This window comes from Oncorhynchus clarkii, chromosome 18 (genome assembly GCF_045791955.1).
Source record: "Oncorhynchus clarkii lewisi isolate Uvic-CL-2024 chromosome 18, UVic_Ocla_1.0, whole genome shotgun sequence".
In the NCBI taxonomy this organism is placed as follows: domain Eukaryota; kingdom Metazoa; phylum Chordata; class Actinopteri; order Salmoniformes; family Salmonidae; genus Oncorhynchus; species Oncorhynchus clarkii.
The window spans coordinates 35,197,866-35,210,877 of record NC_092164.1 but is presented as its reverse complement, the minus strand read 5'-3'; the positions used below and the strand labels follow the sequence as shown (position 1 = coordinate 35,210,877).

The window sequence follows — 13,012 nt, the reverse complement described above, 5'->3', positions numbered from 1 at the left end:
CATGAACCAGGCAAGGAGGGAATTAATCAGCGAGGCAACAAAGAGGCCAAAGATAACCCTTAAGGAGCTGCAAAGCTCCACAACGGAGATTGGAATGTCTGTCCATAGGACCACTTTAAGCCGTACACTCCACAGAGCTGGGCTTTGCGGAAGAGTGGCCAGAAAAAAAGTCATTGCTTAAAAAAAATAATAAGCAAACCTGTTTGGTGTTTGCCAAAAGACATGTGGGAGACTCCCCAAACATATGGAAGAAGGTACTCTGGTCAGATGAGAGTAAAATTGAGCTTTTTGGCCATCAAGGCCAACACCTCTCATCACCCAAAGATTACCATCCCCACAGTGAAGCATGGTGGTGGCAACATCATGCTGTGGGGATGTTTTTCATCGGCAGAGACTGTGAAACTGGTCAGAATTGAATAAATTATGGATGGCGCTAAATACAGGGAAATCCTTGAGGGAAACCTGTTTCAGTCTTCCAGAGATTTGAGACTGGGACGGAGGTTCATCTTCCAGCAGGACAATGACCCTAAGCATACTGCTAAAGCAACAGTCGAGTGGTTTAAGGCAAAACATTTAAATGTCTTGGAATGGCCTAGTCAAAGCCCAGACCTCAATCCAATTGAGAATCTGTGATATAACTTAAAGATTGCTGTATACCAGCAGAACCTATCCAACCCGAAGGAGCTGGAGCAGTTTTGTCTTGAAGAATGGGCAACAATCCCAGAGGCATACCCCAAGAAACATGCAGCTGTAATTGCTGAGAAAGGTGGCTCTACAAAGTATTGTTTTTTGGGGGGGGTGAATAGTTATGCAAGCTCAAGTTTTCAGTTTTTTTGTCTTATTTCTTGTTTGTTTCACAATAAAAAATATTTTGCATCTTCAAAGTGGTAGGCATGTTGTGTAAATCAAATGATACAAACCCCCACATTAGTTCCAGGTTGTAAAGCAGCAAACCACTGTATGTTGTGTAGCTACCATGGTGTGTTGTTATGTGTTGCTGCCTTGCCATGCTGTTGTCTTAGGTCTCTCTTTATGTAGTGTTGTGTTGTCTCTCTTGTGATGTGTGTGTTGTCCTATATTTTTGTTTTTCATTTTTTATTTTTAATCCCAGCCCCTCCCCCTGCAGGAGGCCTTTTGCCTTTTGGTAGGCCGTCATTGCAAATAAGAATTTGTTCTTAACCGACTTGCCTAGTTAAATAAAGGTTTAATAAATAAAGTCGACAATCTACTGGCAAATCCTTTTTAATCCTTGTCATATGAAGAGAAATAATGAAGAGAAATTATAGAGAAAACAAATTGGTGCTCATCGGTCATTGGACATAAACATTACACAACAAGTTGGAAATCACAAATTCAACAATAAGTGGTTTGGAATCAGTGACTAACTGCAAGCATTGCAAAGCAATCACTAGCCTGCTAGTCAGTGGAGTGGCTGTGTGGTCCCAAATATGGGATTAAGCTCTTTTCCAAGTTTAAAATGATAAACATTCAACATTGGCCATGCTGTCAATGAATCATGATTTGGGCCATGCTCAAAACAACTGTTAACCCAGAAATGAGAGAACTTGACTTCAGTGAGTTCAAGACAACTGGGAAGTTGGGAATAAACAAGCTCCGACTGGGAAAACACGTTTTGAACCGTCATCCAACTCGGAATTGTAAATCTGGCCTCTTTCTAGAGCTCCGACCTGAAGATCAATGACGTCGTCAGGATTTGACCTTATTTTTTTTTCGAGTTCCCAGTTGTTTTGAAAGCACCATAAATCCAGAGAATGCCAGACTTTGATGACAAAATTTGCCCACGAAGGCCCGCCGTGCCACCTTCCTGTTCAAGTGAGCACAGCACAACAAGGTGAGTTCAAAAATGTCTTGTATGCTGCTGCATAAATTATGTAATATGCCAAGGAGGTATTATACTGTAGCTAAGAAAGTAATACTAAGTGTATGTTGTGTAATAAGCTGTTAGTAGCCCATGTGCCTCACCCTAATAGTTTGGTCTATTATCCCCTCTTAATTTTGTCTACTGTTCCCAGTCCACCTCCAGTTTCAATTGCTCTGCTTGCGGCTATGGAAACCTGATGTTCACTGGACGTGCTACCTTGTACCGTACCTGCTGTTTTTGACTCACTCCACCCCCCACCCCCCCCCACACACACACACACATCTGCTGTCTCGACCTCTGAATGCTTGGCTATGTGCCAACTGACATTTACTCCTGAGGTACTGACCTGTTGCACCCTCTACAACCACTGTGACCACTATTTGACCCTGCTGATCATCTATGAACGTTTGAACCTCTTGAGGAACAATCTGACCTTAATGGCCATGTACCCATATAATCCCCACCTGGCACAGCCAGAAGAGGACTGCCCACTCATCAGAGCCTGGTTCCTCTCTAGGTATCTTCCTAAGTTCCTTTCTTTCTACAGAGTTGTCATAGCCTCTGTGCTTCTATATCTGCATTGCTTGCTGTTTGGGGTTTTTGGCTGGGTTTCTGAATAAGCACTTTGTGACATCGGCTGATGTAAAAAGGGCTTTATAAATACATTTGATTGATTAATATAAATAAGGCCAAGCGCCAAAAAAAAAAAAGATGTCTTCCCTAATCTTAAACAGCGCCGACCGTCACTGTGTTGTAAGTGGTGTTGTAAGTTTGCATGCTTTGCGCTAATGATAGTGATGCCCTCATGCATTCCCTCATGCATATTGGAGTGGGCTGTTAAAGACTGCAGTGGACTAGTCGACGCATACCGTGTAGTTTAGCACAATAGAATCCTCTATTTGAAAATAAAAATAAATGTCATTTAATTCGTTTGCCAAGGATATATTTTGGGAAAGCTTGACAATTGTTCAAGTTTCGAATGATCATGTATTATCATAAAACAATGATACTCGACTGATCCCAATTTCGGTCATTTCCCTCTTGTACTCTGCAATACTCCAGAGTCCTGTCCTCATTGCGATTGAAATCAAATCTACAACAAAGCAGTAATAATGATGCGTAGTATTAATACTATTGGCATTTGTATAAATGTTTTATATATCCAACATCCGGCAAAGAAATAACACTAACAAACCAGCATCCCCTTTGGATATTAGCAGAATGACATGCCAGGACACCAACACTTCTTCCTTCAGGCTGTCATTGAGAAAGCTCAAAACAATCCCCCACAATCCAACATTGTGTTTATTAATGAGCCTTGGCCAATCTAATTTGCTCGAGTTATTCCAACAAGAGCCAATCAGATCGGCACAGTTGGCCTTCAAAGTCTGTAAGGGCCCGCATCGGTTGCGCAGATGTTTGACCCTGGAGATGAAATACAGCCCGTTACATGACACGCTAAACGTTTCTGCCGAGAAACAGAGACAGCAGAACAACTGTACTCACGCAGGGGAAAAAACGTATTTTCCTCTTGAAGACTGCTGCCTCGGATCACCCTACTTATCAGTTAAGCACATAATGGACTTGACATGACAGGATGCAGATGTCAATTGAGGTGGATTATCTGAGGTAAATTGTCTGGTAAATACACAACACACCCAGTAAATACAGACAAAAACTATTTTAAGGTCGGACCAGTGTCATGCGGAGAATCCCTCTTTATGATGTGTCTTGGCGATGTTTCTCTGTGCGGTCGAAAGGCTGTGTAAATGTCTTCTAAATATACAGCTTGTGTCTATTCTTTATCGGAGCAGTAGCAGGCTACATCCTGGACTGTGTGGGTCAGGAATTAACAGAAGTTAAACTGCCAGGAACTCAAGCTGTGTTTTGTGATATGAGAGGTGTAGGCCTACAATAGAGTATCTGCAAGAACTTCTGTAATCTTAAAGGGTCAGAGTTGTTCTTCAGCGCGTGTCACAGATGAAGACTCACTACCCCCACCCTTCCACTACCCACACATCCACCCACACACACACACACACAACTGTGTTTTCGTGAAATTTCAGGACTTTTTGGAGTGTACATTTTTTTTTTTATCATATTTTCCCTAACCCCAAAAACCCTAAACCTAACCCTAAACCTTAACCCCAAAACCCTAACCCTTAAGCTTAAAATACATTTGAACAAATTCAGGACCTGAAAAAAAACTTTTAAAAACTTTTCAGGACATGAAGGTGAAATGTTACGATATTGGGGTCCAGATAATGTAGGAAAACAAGTGCATACACACACACACACACACACACACACACACACACACACACACACACACACACACACACACACACACACACACCCAACTCCCTACAGTATTTCATCACCCCACTACCATGTCTAATTTCAGCATGTTCTATTCATCCAACCCACCTTTGATTCAGATAAAACCACTGATTAGAGCTATGACTCTCCACTACATAATACAGTATTGGTTTAGTGGCTTAGTTGAATTCCCAACAATGATATAGTCACTTCTTTCCTCTTTCGCTCCATACAAAATCATTAATTTACACAGCTGTCTAAATACAGGAGTCATGTTCATGTTCATGACTTGCTCCAAGAATACACACCACTGACCAGTGTCTCCACTTCATGAATCTAACCTGAAACCACACAGCTACAAGCAGATGTGTCAGTCAATTACAGTTTGAGGGACATCAGAATGTAATATCTTTGCATTAATTTATTGTACACATATTTTGTAGGCTACACTTCACCCCCCTCACTTTCAATGGGCAATGGGAAATTCATTCCAGGTGGCTACCTCATGAAGCTGGTTGAGAGAATGCCAGGGGTTTGCAACGCTGTCCTCAATGCAAATATAAAATCAAATATAAAATATATTTTGATTTGTTTAACACTTTTTTGGTTACTACATGATTCCATATGTGTTATTTCATAGTTTTGATGTCTTCACTATTATTCTACAATGTAGAAAATAGTACAAATAAAGAAAAAACATTAAATGAGTAGGTGTGTCCAAACTTTTGATTGGTACTTTATATAAATATCTATTTTTAAAAGCCTGTCCAACCTTTCTCATAGGAAAAAACACAACTTGACTAAGACTTGTTACCCGCCTACTCCCCTGTCCATTCTGATTGACGGCAATGTGTTTCAGGAAATGATTTTGCTTAACAGAACATGTTTCAGAGCGCAGAGCAGACACATTGGCATGGTCCTCTGACAGAGTTTCTTGGCTCTGAGAGTCCATCTTTGGTGAGAGAAAACTCTTAGGCGTGTGATAATGTGGGTTAGAGAAAGGCAGGCCACAGAATGAGCTCCTAATGATGCAGGTCACAGCAGGAAAGAGAGGATTGACACTACAGCATTTCTGCTCTCTTACCAAGAGTGATTTCACAATTCACAATGACACACTCAAGTGTGTTTAGGCACACCTACTCGTTTTTTTAAAACTATTTTCTACATTGTAGAATAATAGTGAAGACATCAAAACTATGAAATAACACATATGGAATCATGTAGTAACCAAAAAAGTGTTAAACAAATCAAAGTTCTTCAAAGTACCCACCCTTTGACTCTCTTAGACCCTATTCAATTCCCAGTTGGGGAGAATTGTTAGGGGTTGAGTGGTGAGAAAGATAGTGATGATTGGATCTGAGAAAGGTAGTCATGGAGTGGGCGGATCGATGAGGAAGACACCAAGGCGTATGGTTTGGAGTCATTGACTCTTTTTGATCATGGAATAAATATTCAACCAGCTTCCAACATTAGTTGATGTCAAGCATCCTAATGACATTGAGATGTGAGATTACACTTGCCAAATCACCTCGTCAATAGACAATGTCTTGTGACCTTGCAATACCAGTCACTCAACCTAAAAATAGAAATCCACAAAACACACTATTCTAGCGACACGGCGTGAGAAAACAGCATTACGTTACCCCTCCACCCAACCAACCTTCCAGAGACATCCATCTCAAACCACCCCAGCCACGGTGCCCCTAAACAGGGGTTCCATGATACTGGTCCACCCTGCCCTTCCTGTATGTGCCCGCTGGTTCACTATGTCTTTCACCACAGCAGTACAGCTGGGGCCTTGGTTGATTTACAGGTACCACATGTGTATGTTAGACTGAGCAGCCCTGCAGGCAGCAGGCCTGCAATACTGTAACATACAACGTCTTTGGGTTAATATGCTTTATCTCCACCAAAAGGCCTGCCATAGTAAGCGCAGCAGGCCTCTGATCATTCTGACAGAGAAGAGTGTATCACACCGTACTGTATGACCACAGGAGGGAAGACAGTGGGCATAGTGCATTGCATACACACAAGGAGGGACACTGTGTATCTGAGGACTAGGACCAGTGGGAGGGGAGTTATGTAGCCTACATGACGGTGCCTCATTGGGCTGTACCTGGGTCAGCCCTTAACGACCTGGTGGTGGGTCTCTCTGCTCCTGTTATACTGTAAATCGCTGCTCTGGGGCTTGCAGGTGCTTCCCAGACAACTTTGTCTACACTTCTCTCTCTTTATTTCATTCATGTTGACCCAGGCGGAGAGACTGTTTGCAGAACAGATTTGCACAGGTAATCACTGCTGAAAATGTAACTTTCTCGGGAGGTCTCTTACAGTGTGTTATGTCTTCTTCTCTCCCTCTATAATCGCCCTCTTCTATTTTGTCCCCTTTTTCTTGTCGTCCTCTACCTCCTCCTCTCAGACTGTTCCTGAAGAGTCACAGTGGGACAGCAGGCAGGCAGAGCAGTCTTGTGATCCACGGGGCAGACTTCAGCACCAAAGACATGGACAACGACAACTGCATCTGCAAGTGTGCCCTCATGCTCACAGGGGGTAAGTACCAGGGTGTCCCCATAATGCACCACACTGCACTGTGGAAATATACTGTATAGTTCACCAAGCTACCAATGACTTCACAATGGAAGAAGTTAAGCAAAGGCTAAGCTAACCGTAAAGTTACATTGAAAATGTAACTACAAAATACTTAGTGATATATTATCATATCTATATCTGAATGTCAGACTACAAATTGCAAGACCATATCACTCGGGGGTCATATGTTAACAGAATGTGTAATTTAGCCTATTAAACACAACAACTATGTTTGAAGTGAGAATTAGGCAGGTCTGATGCGGAAATAAAAAAAACATTCTTTACCCATTCTTTACCCATATTTTATTTTATTTTTGGCAAAATAATAAATGTGTATAGTTCCAGTAGTTAGCTACACTGCTACATGGCAAAACATTTTTAATTAACTACTGAAAACACTACCAAGATTTGAATTGAGTTCAACTACCACCAAGCTACTGCATGTAGTTAAATGTAGTTAAATTACTAGTTGAACTATGCTGAACAAATATCTAAATGCAACATGCAACTATTTTAAATATTTTACTGAAATAGAGTTCATATAAGGAAATTAATTAATTAGGCCCTAATCTATGTATTTCACATGACAGGGCAGGTGCGCAGCCATGGGTGGGCCTGGGAGGACATAGGCCCATCTACTTGGGAGCCAGGCCCACCCACAGTGGAGCCAGGCCCAGCCAATCAGAATTAGTTTTTCTCCACAAAAGGGCTTTAAAACAGACAGAAATACTCCTCAGTTTCATCAGCTGTCCAGGTGGCTGGTCTCAGTTAATCCCACAGGTGAAGAAGCCAGATGTGGAGGTCCTGGACGTGGTTACACATGGTCTGCACATTGTGAGGCCAGTTGGATATACTGCCAAATTCTCTTAAACGATGTTGGAGGCAGCTTATGGTAGAGAAATTAACACTCTATTCTCTGGTAACAGCTCGGGTGGACATTCCTGCAGTCAGCATGCCAGTTGTGCACTCCCTCAAAACTTGAGACATCTGTGGCATTGTGTTGTGTGACAAAACTGTACATTTGAAGAGTGTATTACACCATGTGTAATGATCATGGTGTTTAATCAACTTCTTGATATGACACACCTGTCAGGTGTTTGGATTATCTTGGCAAAGGAGAATTGCTCACTAAAAGGGAAGTAAACACATTTGCGCACAACACTTGAGAGAAACAAGCTCTAGGATCTTTTATTTCAGCTCATGAAACATGGGACACTTTACATGTTGTGTTTGTATTTTAGTTCAGTATACATAAAGTTCCCTACTCCCCAACACTGCCACACTGTGACATGGTACAAAGAGAACCCAATAATGTACTATTTAGTGATGTGGTAGGGAAGAAGAGTCCCCACAAACCACTACATCATGGCAGAAGAAGATTTATCTTTGTAATGCATCCTGGTCAATTGTCTAGAGAACTTGGTTCCACTACAAGACTAGCCTGACTCCTCCTAGCTCAAACCTTGAGACTGGGTTGTGTCATTTTAACACGGACCTGTGCATGTGGCATTGTACCACAGTACAGAGTAATGAGGCGTGTGTGGAGCTTACTGCATCTCCTAACTTCTGCACTCCCACTACTGCACATTTGGGGTTTCAAATTAGCACCATAAATGTCCATGGGCCGGGTACCAAGTGTCAGGGAGATTCAACATGACTCTAATTCTCTGGCTGTGTAAGTGGAGCAAGGTGACCCTACTCACTGTATGACAGTTCCCCAGTGGAGGACTGGGCTTGTAAACCGTTTATGGTCAATGGCAAGAGAAGACAATATCGGGGATCAGGGAATTCTGTCCAACCAAATCTAAGGACTGCGTATTTCCCCTAATTCAACAAGCCAGTCTCACAATCCAGCAGTGTGTTTAGCCAGAGAGGGAGAGCAGGAGTGACACTTCCTGCAACAGAGTTAGGAAGGGTGCCTGTATCATAGTAGTGACTTAGTGTAATTAATAACTGCACCACACTCAAAGGGATATTTAATGTATTGCAAACCATTGGAAAACTTCCCTGGTCTGTGGTTTAATCTGTGCTTGAAAATCACTCCAATCAGAAATTACCTTAGAGATAATTGTGTGTGGGGTACAGAGATGGGGTAGTCATTTAGAAATCACGTTTAACACCATTATTGTACACAAAGTTAGTCCATGCCACTTATTATGTGACATTGTTAAGCACATTTTTAATCCTGACAAAAAGAGTTAAATAGTTATCAACTCAAGACATTTCAGCTCCGATTTTTAAAATTAATTTACAAATAATTCCACTTTGACATAAGGGGTATTGTGTATAAATCAGTGGCACCAAATTGAAATTTGATCCAAAAGTAATCTTTTTAAATTAATTTAAAACAACAAAATGTGGGAAAAGTCAGGAGGTGTGAATACTTTCTGAAGGCCGCTGTACACACAAGCTCAGTCATACTGAACAGACCTAACCCAGTCCTACTGTATGTTCACTAGTGTACTGAGGTGACAGTGACAAAAGACTATCCGGTCTGGAAACAGATCACCAAGTGTTTCTAGCAGGGTCATCTGTTTTTACAAGAGAGTAAAAGCCCAGCACTGGGAAACACAGAGGATACTGATCAAATCGGAAATAAATCATCATGGATTTAGTCACAAAGAACCAATGGGAAAATCTTTGCCACCCTGACCCCATGCCAAGACAAGAACAACAGTACGAACTGTGGGACTCAGTGTTAGGTCTTCTGTGAAATGTCACAGCTCACACTGGCACTGGTATTTAGACCTGAGGGGAAAGGCTGTGCCCCACCATATATCACCCATCGATTGACACATGCCACACCAGCCACACTGTGCCAACCTGAAAATATAAATATTTGTCTTGCTCATTTTCATGTGTTCTTTGGTGCTAGGGGTAAAGCAATACATTACCTTTGAGGGAGAAATTAGTAAGAGGATAAAAAAGCGCATACAACAGCATTATATGCAGGGAATTTATGTATTCTGAATGCCAATCCCAACAGAGCTTATTTGAGCCCACGCACATCTACTCTTTCTCTAAATACCATTGAGAGTTAACAGGTCCTTAAAACTAACCTCTCAAAGCAATTCATGATGACAGAAGTGAGTGCTACAGGGCGATAGTCATTTAGTTCAGTTACCTTTCCTTTCTGGGGTACAGGAACAACGGTGGACATCTTGAAGCAAGTGGGGACGGCAGACTGGGATAGGGAGAGATTGAATATGTTTCCAAACACTCCAGCCAGCCGGTCTGCGCATGCTCTGAGGACGCGGCTAGGATGCCGTCAGCCTTGCGAGGGTTAACATGCTTAAATACCTTTGCAATTATGTCTAAACAACTGCTCCATTGCTGCTGTTGGGAGTTCACTGTGGCATTCTGTCAAGGTTCAACATTGCAGAACCAGAATAGAGAAACAGTGTAGGACCTTCTGGTGTAAAGTTTCTGCTTTCTTTTAGCTTTAAGCAATGGCGTTTCATACACACTAAGGTCTGTCTTTGGTTGTTTTCAACTTTTTGTCATAGGGGCTTATAAAATGATCTAATTCTCTCCATCTGTTCTTTGCTCTGCCCAGGTTGGTGGTTCGACGCCTGCGGCCCGTCCAACCTCAACGGAATGTACTTCACCAAAGGGCAACACGTCGGGAAGCTAAATGGCATCAAGTGGCACTACTTTAAGGGTCCCAGCTACTCGCTACGAGCAACAACCATGATGATTCGTCCGCTGGACTTCTCATAGACACCGAGTGCGTCCAGAATGGCACCCTATTCCCCATATTGTGCAATACTTTAAATGAGTGCACTACATAGGGAATAGGATGCCATTTCAGACGCAACGTTAGAGTTTCTCCCCTACACTCTCGGTAAGGCCAATGGGACAGCTATATTAGGGGGAATGCTTCCTGCTTTACCCTGTTACTATCGTCTCCCCATAACGACTTTGGAGTTTGTCCGGATGGGAACTCTACACCACCTGGCTGTTGCTTGGTTAATGTTACTTCAGAGTCAGCCTGGAAGTGTGGTTGGAGGGTAGAGGGCTTGTGGAACGAGAGAGGGGTCTCGTCTTATCATAGAGCTACACTGTGAGTGATGAACTCCTTGCGAAGTCGGAGGACAAACTGCTTCGCTCTTTTTTTTTATATTTGACGCATGAACTCAAGTAGAGTTCAGCTCTCACCCCAGGCCTGTGGACTCTCACCCCAGGCCTGTGGACTCTCACCCCAGGCCTGTGGACTCTCACCCCAGGCCTGTGGACTATTGGGGTAGACTTCTCTCCTTTTTGGGAACTGACTGCAACATTGCAACTTCGTCTGCATATGAAGACTATATGACAGACCACACGACTACCCATAGACTACATGACAGGCTGCCTTCAGACTACACGACTCCCTATGCGCATCTGGAATGTTCTCACAACCATACGGGAGAAAAAGGCATTTTTATAGAGGTGTTGCACCAAGACATTGGGACATTGAACAATGTTTTATATTTCATGCTTTTTATTCCTATATAGCCTAATACATTTGGCATGACTTTTACATAAGTCACTCTGGATCGTTTCTGGAGAGGAAAAGTCACAAGGTCACCATCAGTATAAAATATTGGTCTTACATGTACTGCAGACTCCAAAGGCAGTTCTGAGAACAAGCCTGGCTCAGTCAATGGTTTTGCTGCCACTTATATAGTTGTTGTCCTGCCAGAGTGCGCTGATTATTTTCAAAGTTCAAAATGCCACGTTATTATTGGATTTGGCAACTGACAGAGATTTATCTGCAGTTGGTATTGGCTGACAACCAATGGCTGCCAAGGCTAAAAATGTGGTGATCTTCTTTCCTCATTTAAATATAAAAAATAATATACTGTAACGAACAAGCATTTCGCTACACTCGCATTAACATCTGCTAACCATGTGTATGTGACAAAATTTGATTTGATTTGATTTTATATATATATATATATATATATATATATATATATATATAATATTAAAGCATTGCCATACCGTAACTAGTAAAACTGTGTATAAGAAGGACAACATTATTTGTGACACCAAACCAATTGAAGGTAGTGCACATTATGCACTATTTATCTCTAGATGTTGTATGAATATGGTAAGTTTTCCATCTCAAGTATTGCTATACATCTACCCCCCGAAAGCGTTAAAGAAACGGATGGTGTTATTATACATTTTCTGAGAGTTTTGGAACCCTTTGAACATCAGATGGTGATTTTTCATTTGAAAACACTGTACAGTATATAGTATTTGGGTACAGCAAAGTGTAGATGATTTGAACAATTCCGAACCACATTAAAAAAAAAACTACCTAGCCATTGTGTGCGCTTGGATCATAGCTTCATGAATGTTCATTTCAAATGATATTCCTCAGTTTGCAATGGTGTTTTACAAAAAAAGGGGAAGAGGTTATGTTATGAATAATCACCTTTTTATGACCGGAGGTGGCTACAGGGTCTTGACAGAAATGTGGTCTGTCCATATTTTGAAACTCTAACCACTGACCAAAAGATAAGTCCCATTTTATTGGAAACACCCCACAACGTCCCTCGAATGTGTCTTTACTTAGACATACAACCGTACTGAACCCCAGATCCAGACAGGTTTTTCTCTTTCATCATTGCAGCTTAGAAACTGTTGTTTTTGGCTGAGGCATAAAATGGAGGATTCCTTTAAGTGTACTGTGTGTACTTGTATTGCATTACTACCAGCATGAAACAACAAGAACGAATGCACGGTTTAATATACAATGTTACTGAAGGTGGGCTACATGTTGAGGAAAGACACATGGAACTTGTAAAACTATGAAATGACATGTTTATTAACATACTAAAAGTGCATAATTTAAGTGTATATGTAAAATAACTTTCCTGAGGAAAGCCACTCCATTTTGTTTTTATTCCTCCAGAACCACAGTGGTGTTCTGAAGTTGAGCTTAAACCATAGAAGTAATAATAACAAGAGTTGAGAAACATGCCTTAAATGACTCTGCTTTTACCTCGTTAAACTGTAGATTTGATATTTTAATTCAACTACATTTTTTTTTGTAACAAGTGGTCGAAATGTCAAGTTGTTAAACTAAATAAAAAGCATGTGATGCACTAATGTTTTCAATCTGGGTATACATTGGGCGTTTTTTTTTTAATGTAAGATGTGCTGATTTTGAAACAGACCGATTTTGGGGTCACATTACAATGTATTCACTCACAAGTCTCTCTCACCACAACA

General features: G+C 41.5%; 1 protein-coding gene across 2 annotated transcripts in view; it reads left to right on the top strand.

The window, feature by feature from the left end:
• Window positions 1-11,632, top strand: part of LOC139373388 (angiopoietin-1-like) — a 58,180-nt gene extending 46,548 nt beyond the window's left edge. The window contains exons 8-9 of one of the 2 annotated variants that reach the window (XM_071113836.1): window positions 6,621-6,751; window positions 10,347-11,632. In XM_071113836.1, the coding sequence (XP_070969937.1) occupies window positions 6,621-6,751; window positions 10,347-10,510 (295 nt within the window). In that variant the 3' untranslated portion in view covers window positions 10,511-11,632. The remainder of the gene's footprint in view (window positions 1-6,620; window positions 6,752-10,346) is intronic. The other variant, XM_071113835.1, reaches the window with a different exon arrangement.
• Window positions 11,633-13,012: the final 1,380 nt, after the last annotated feature.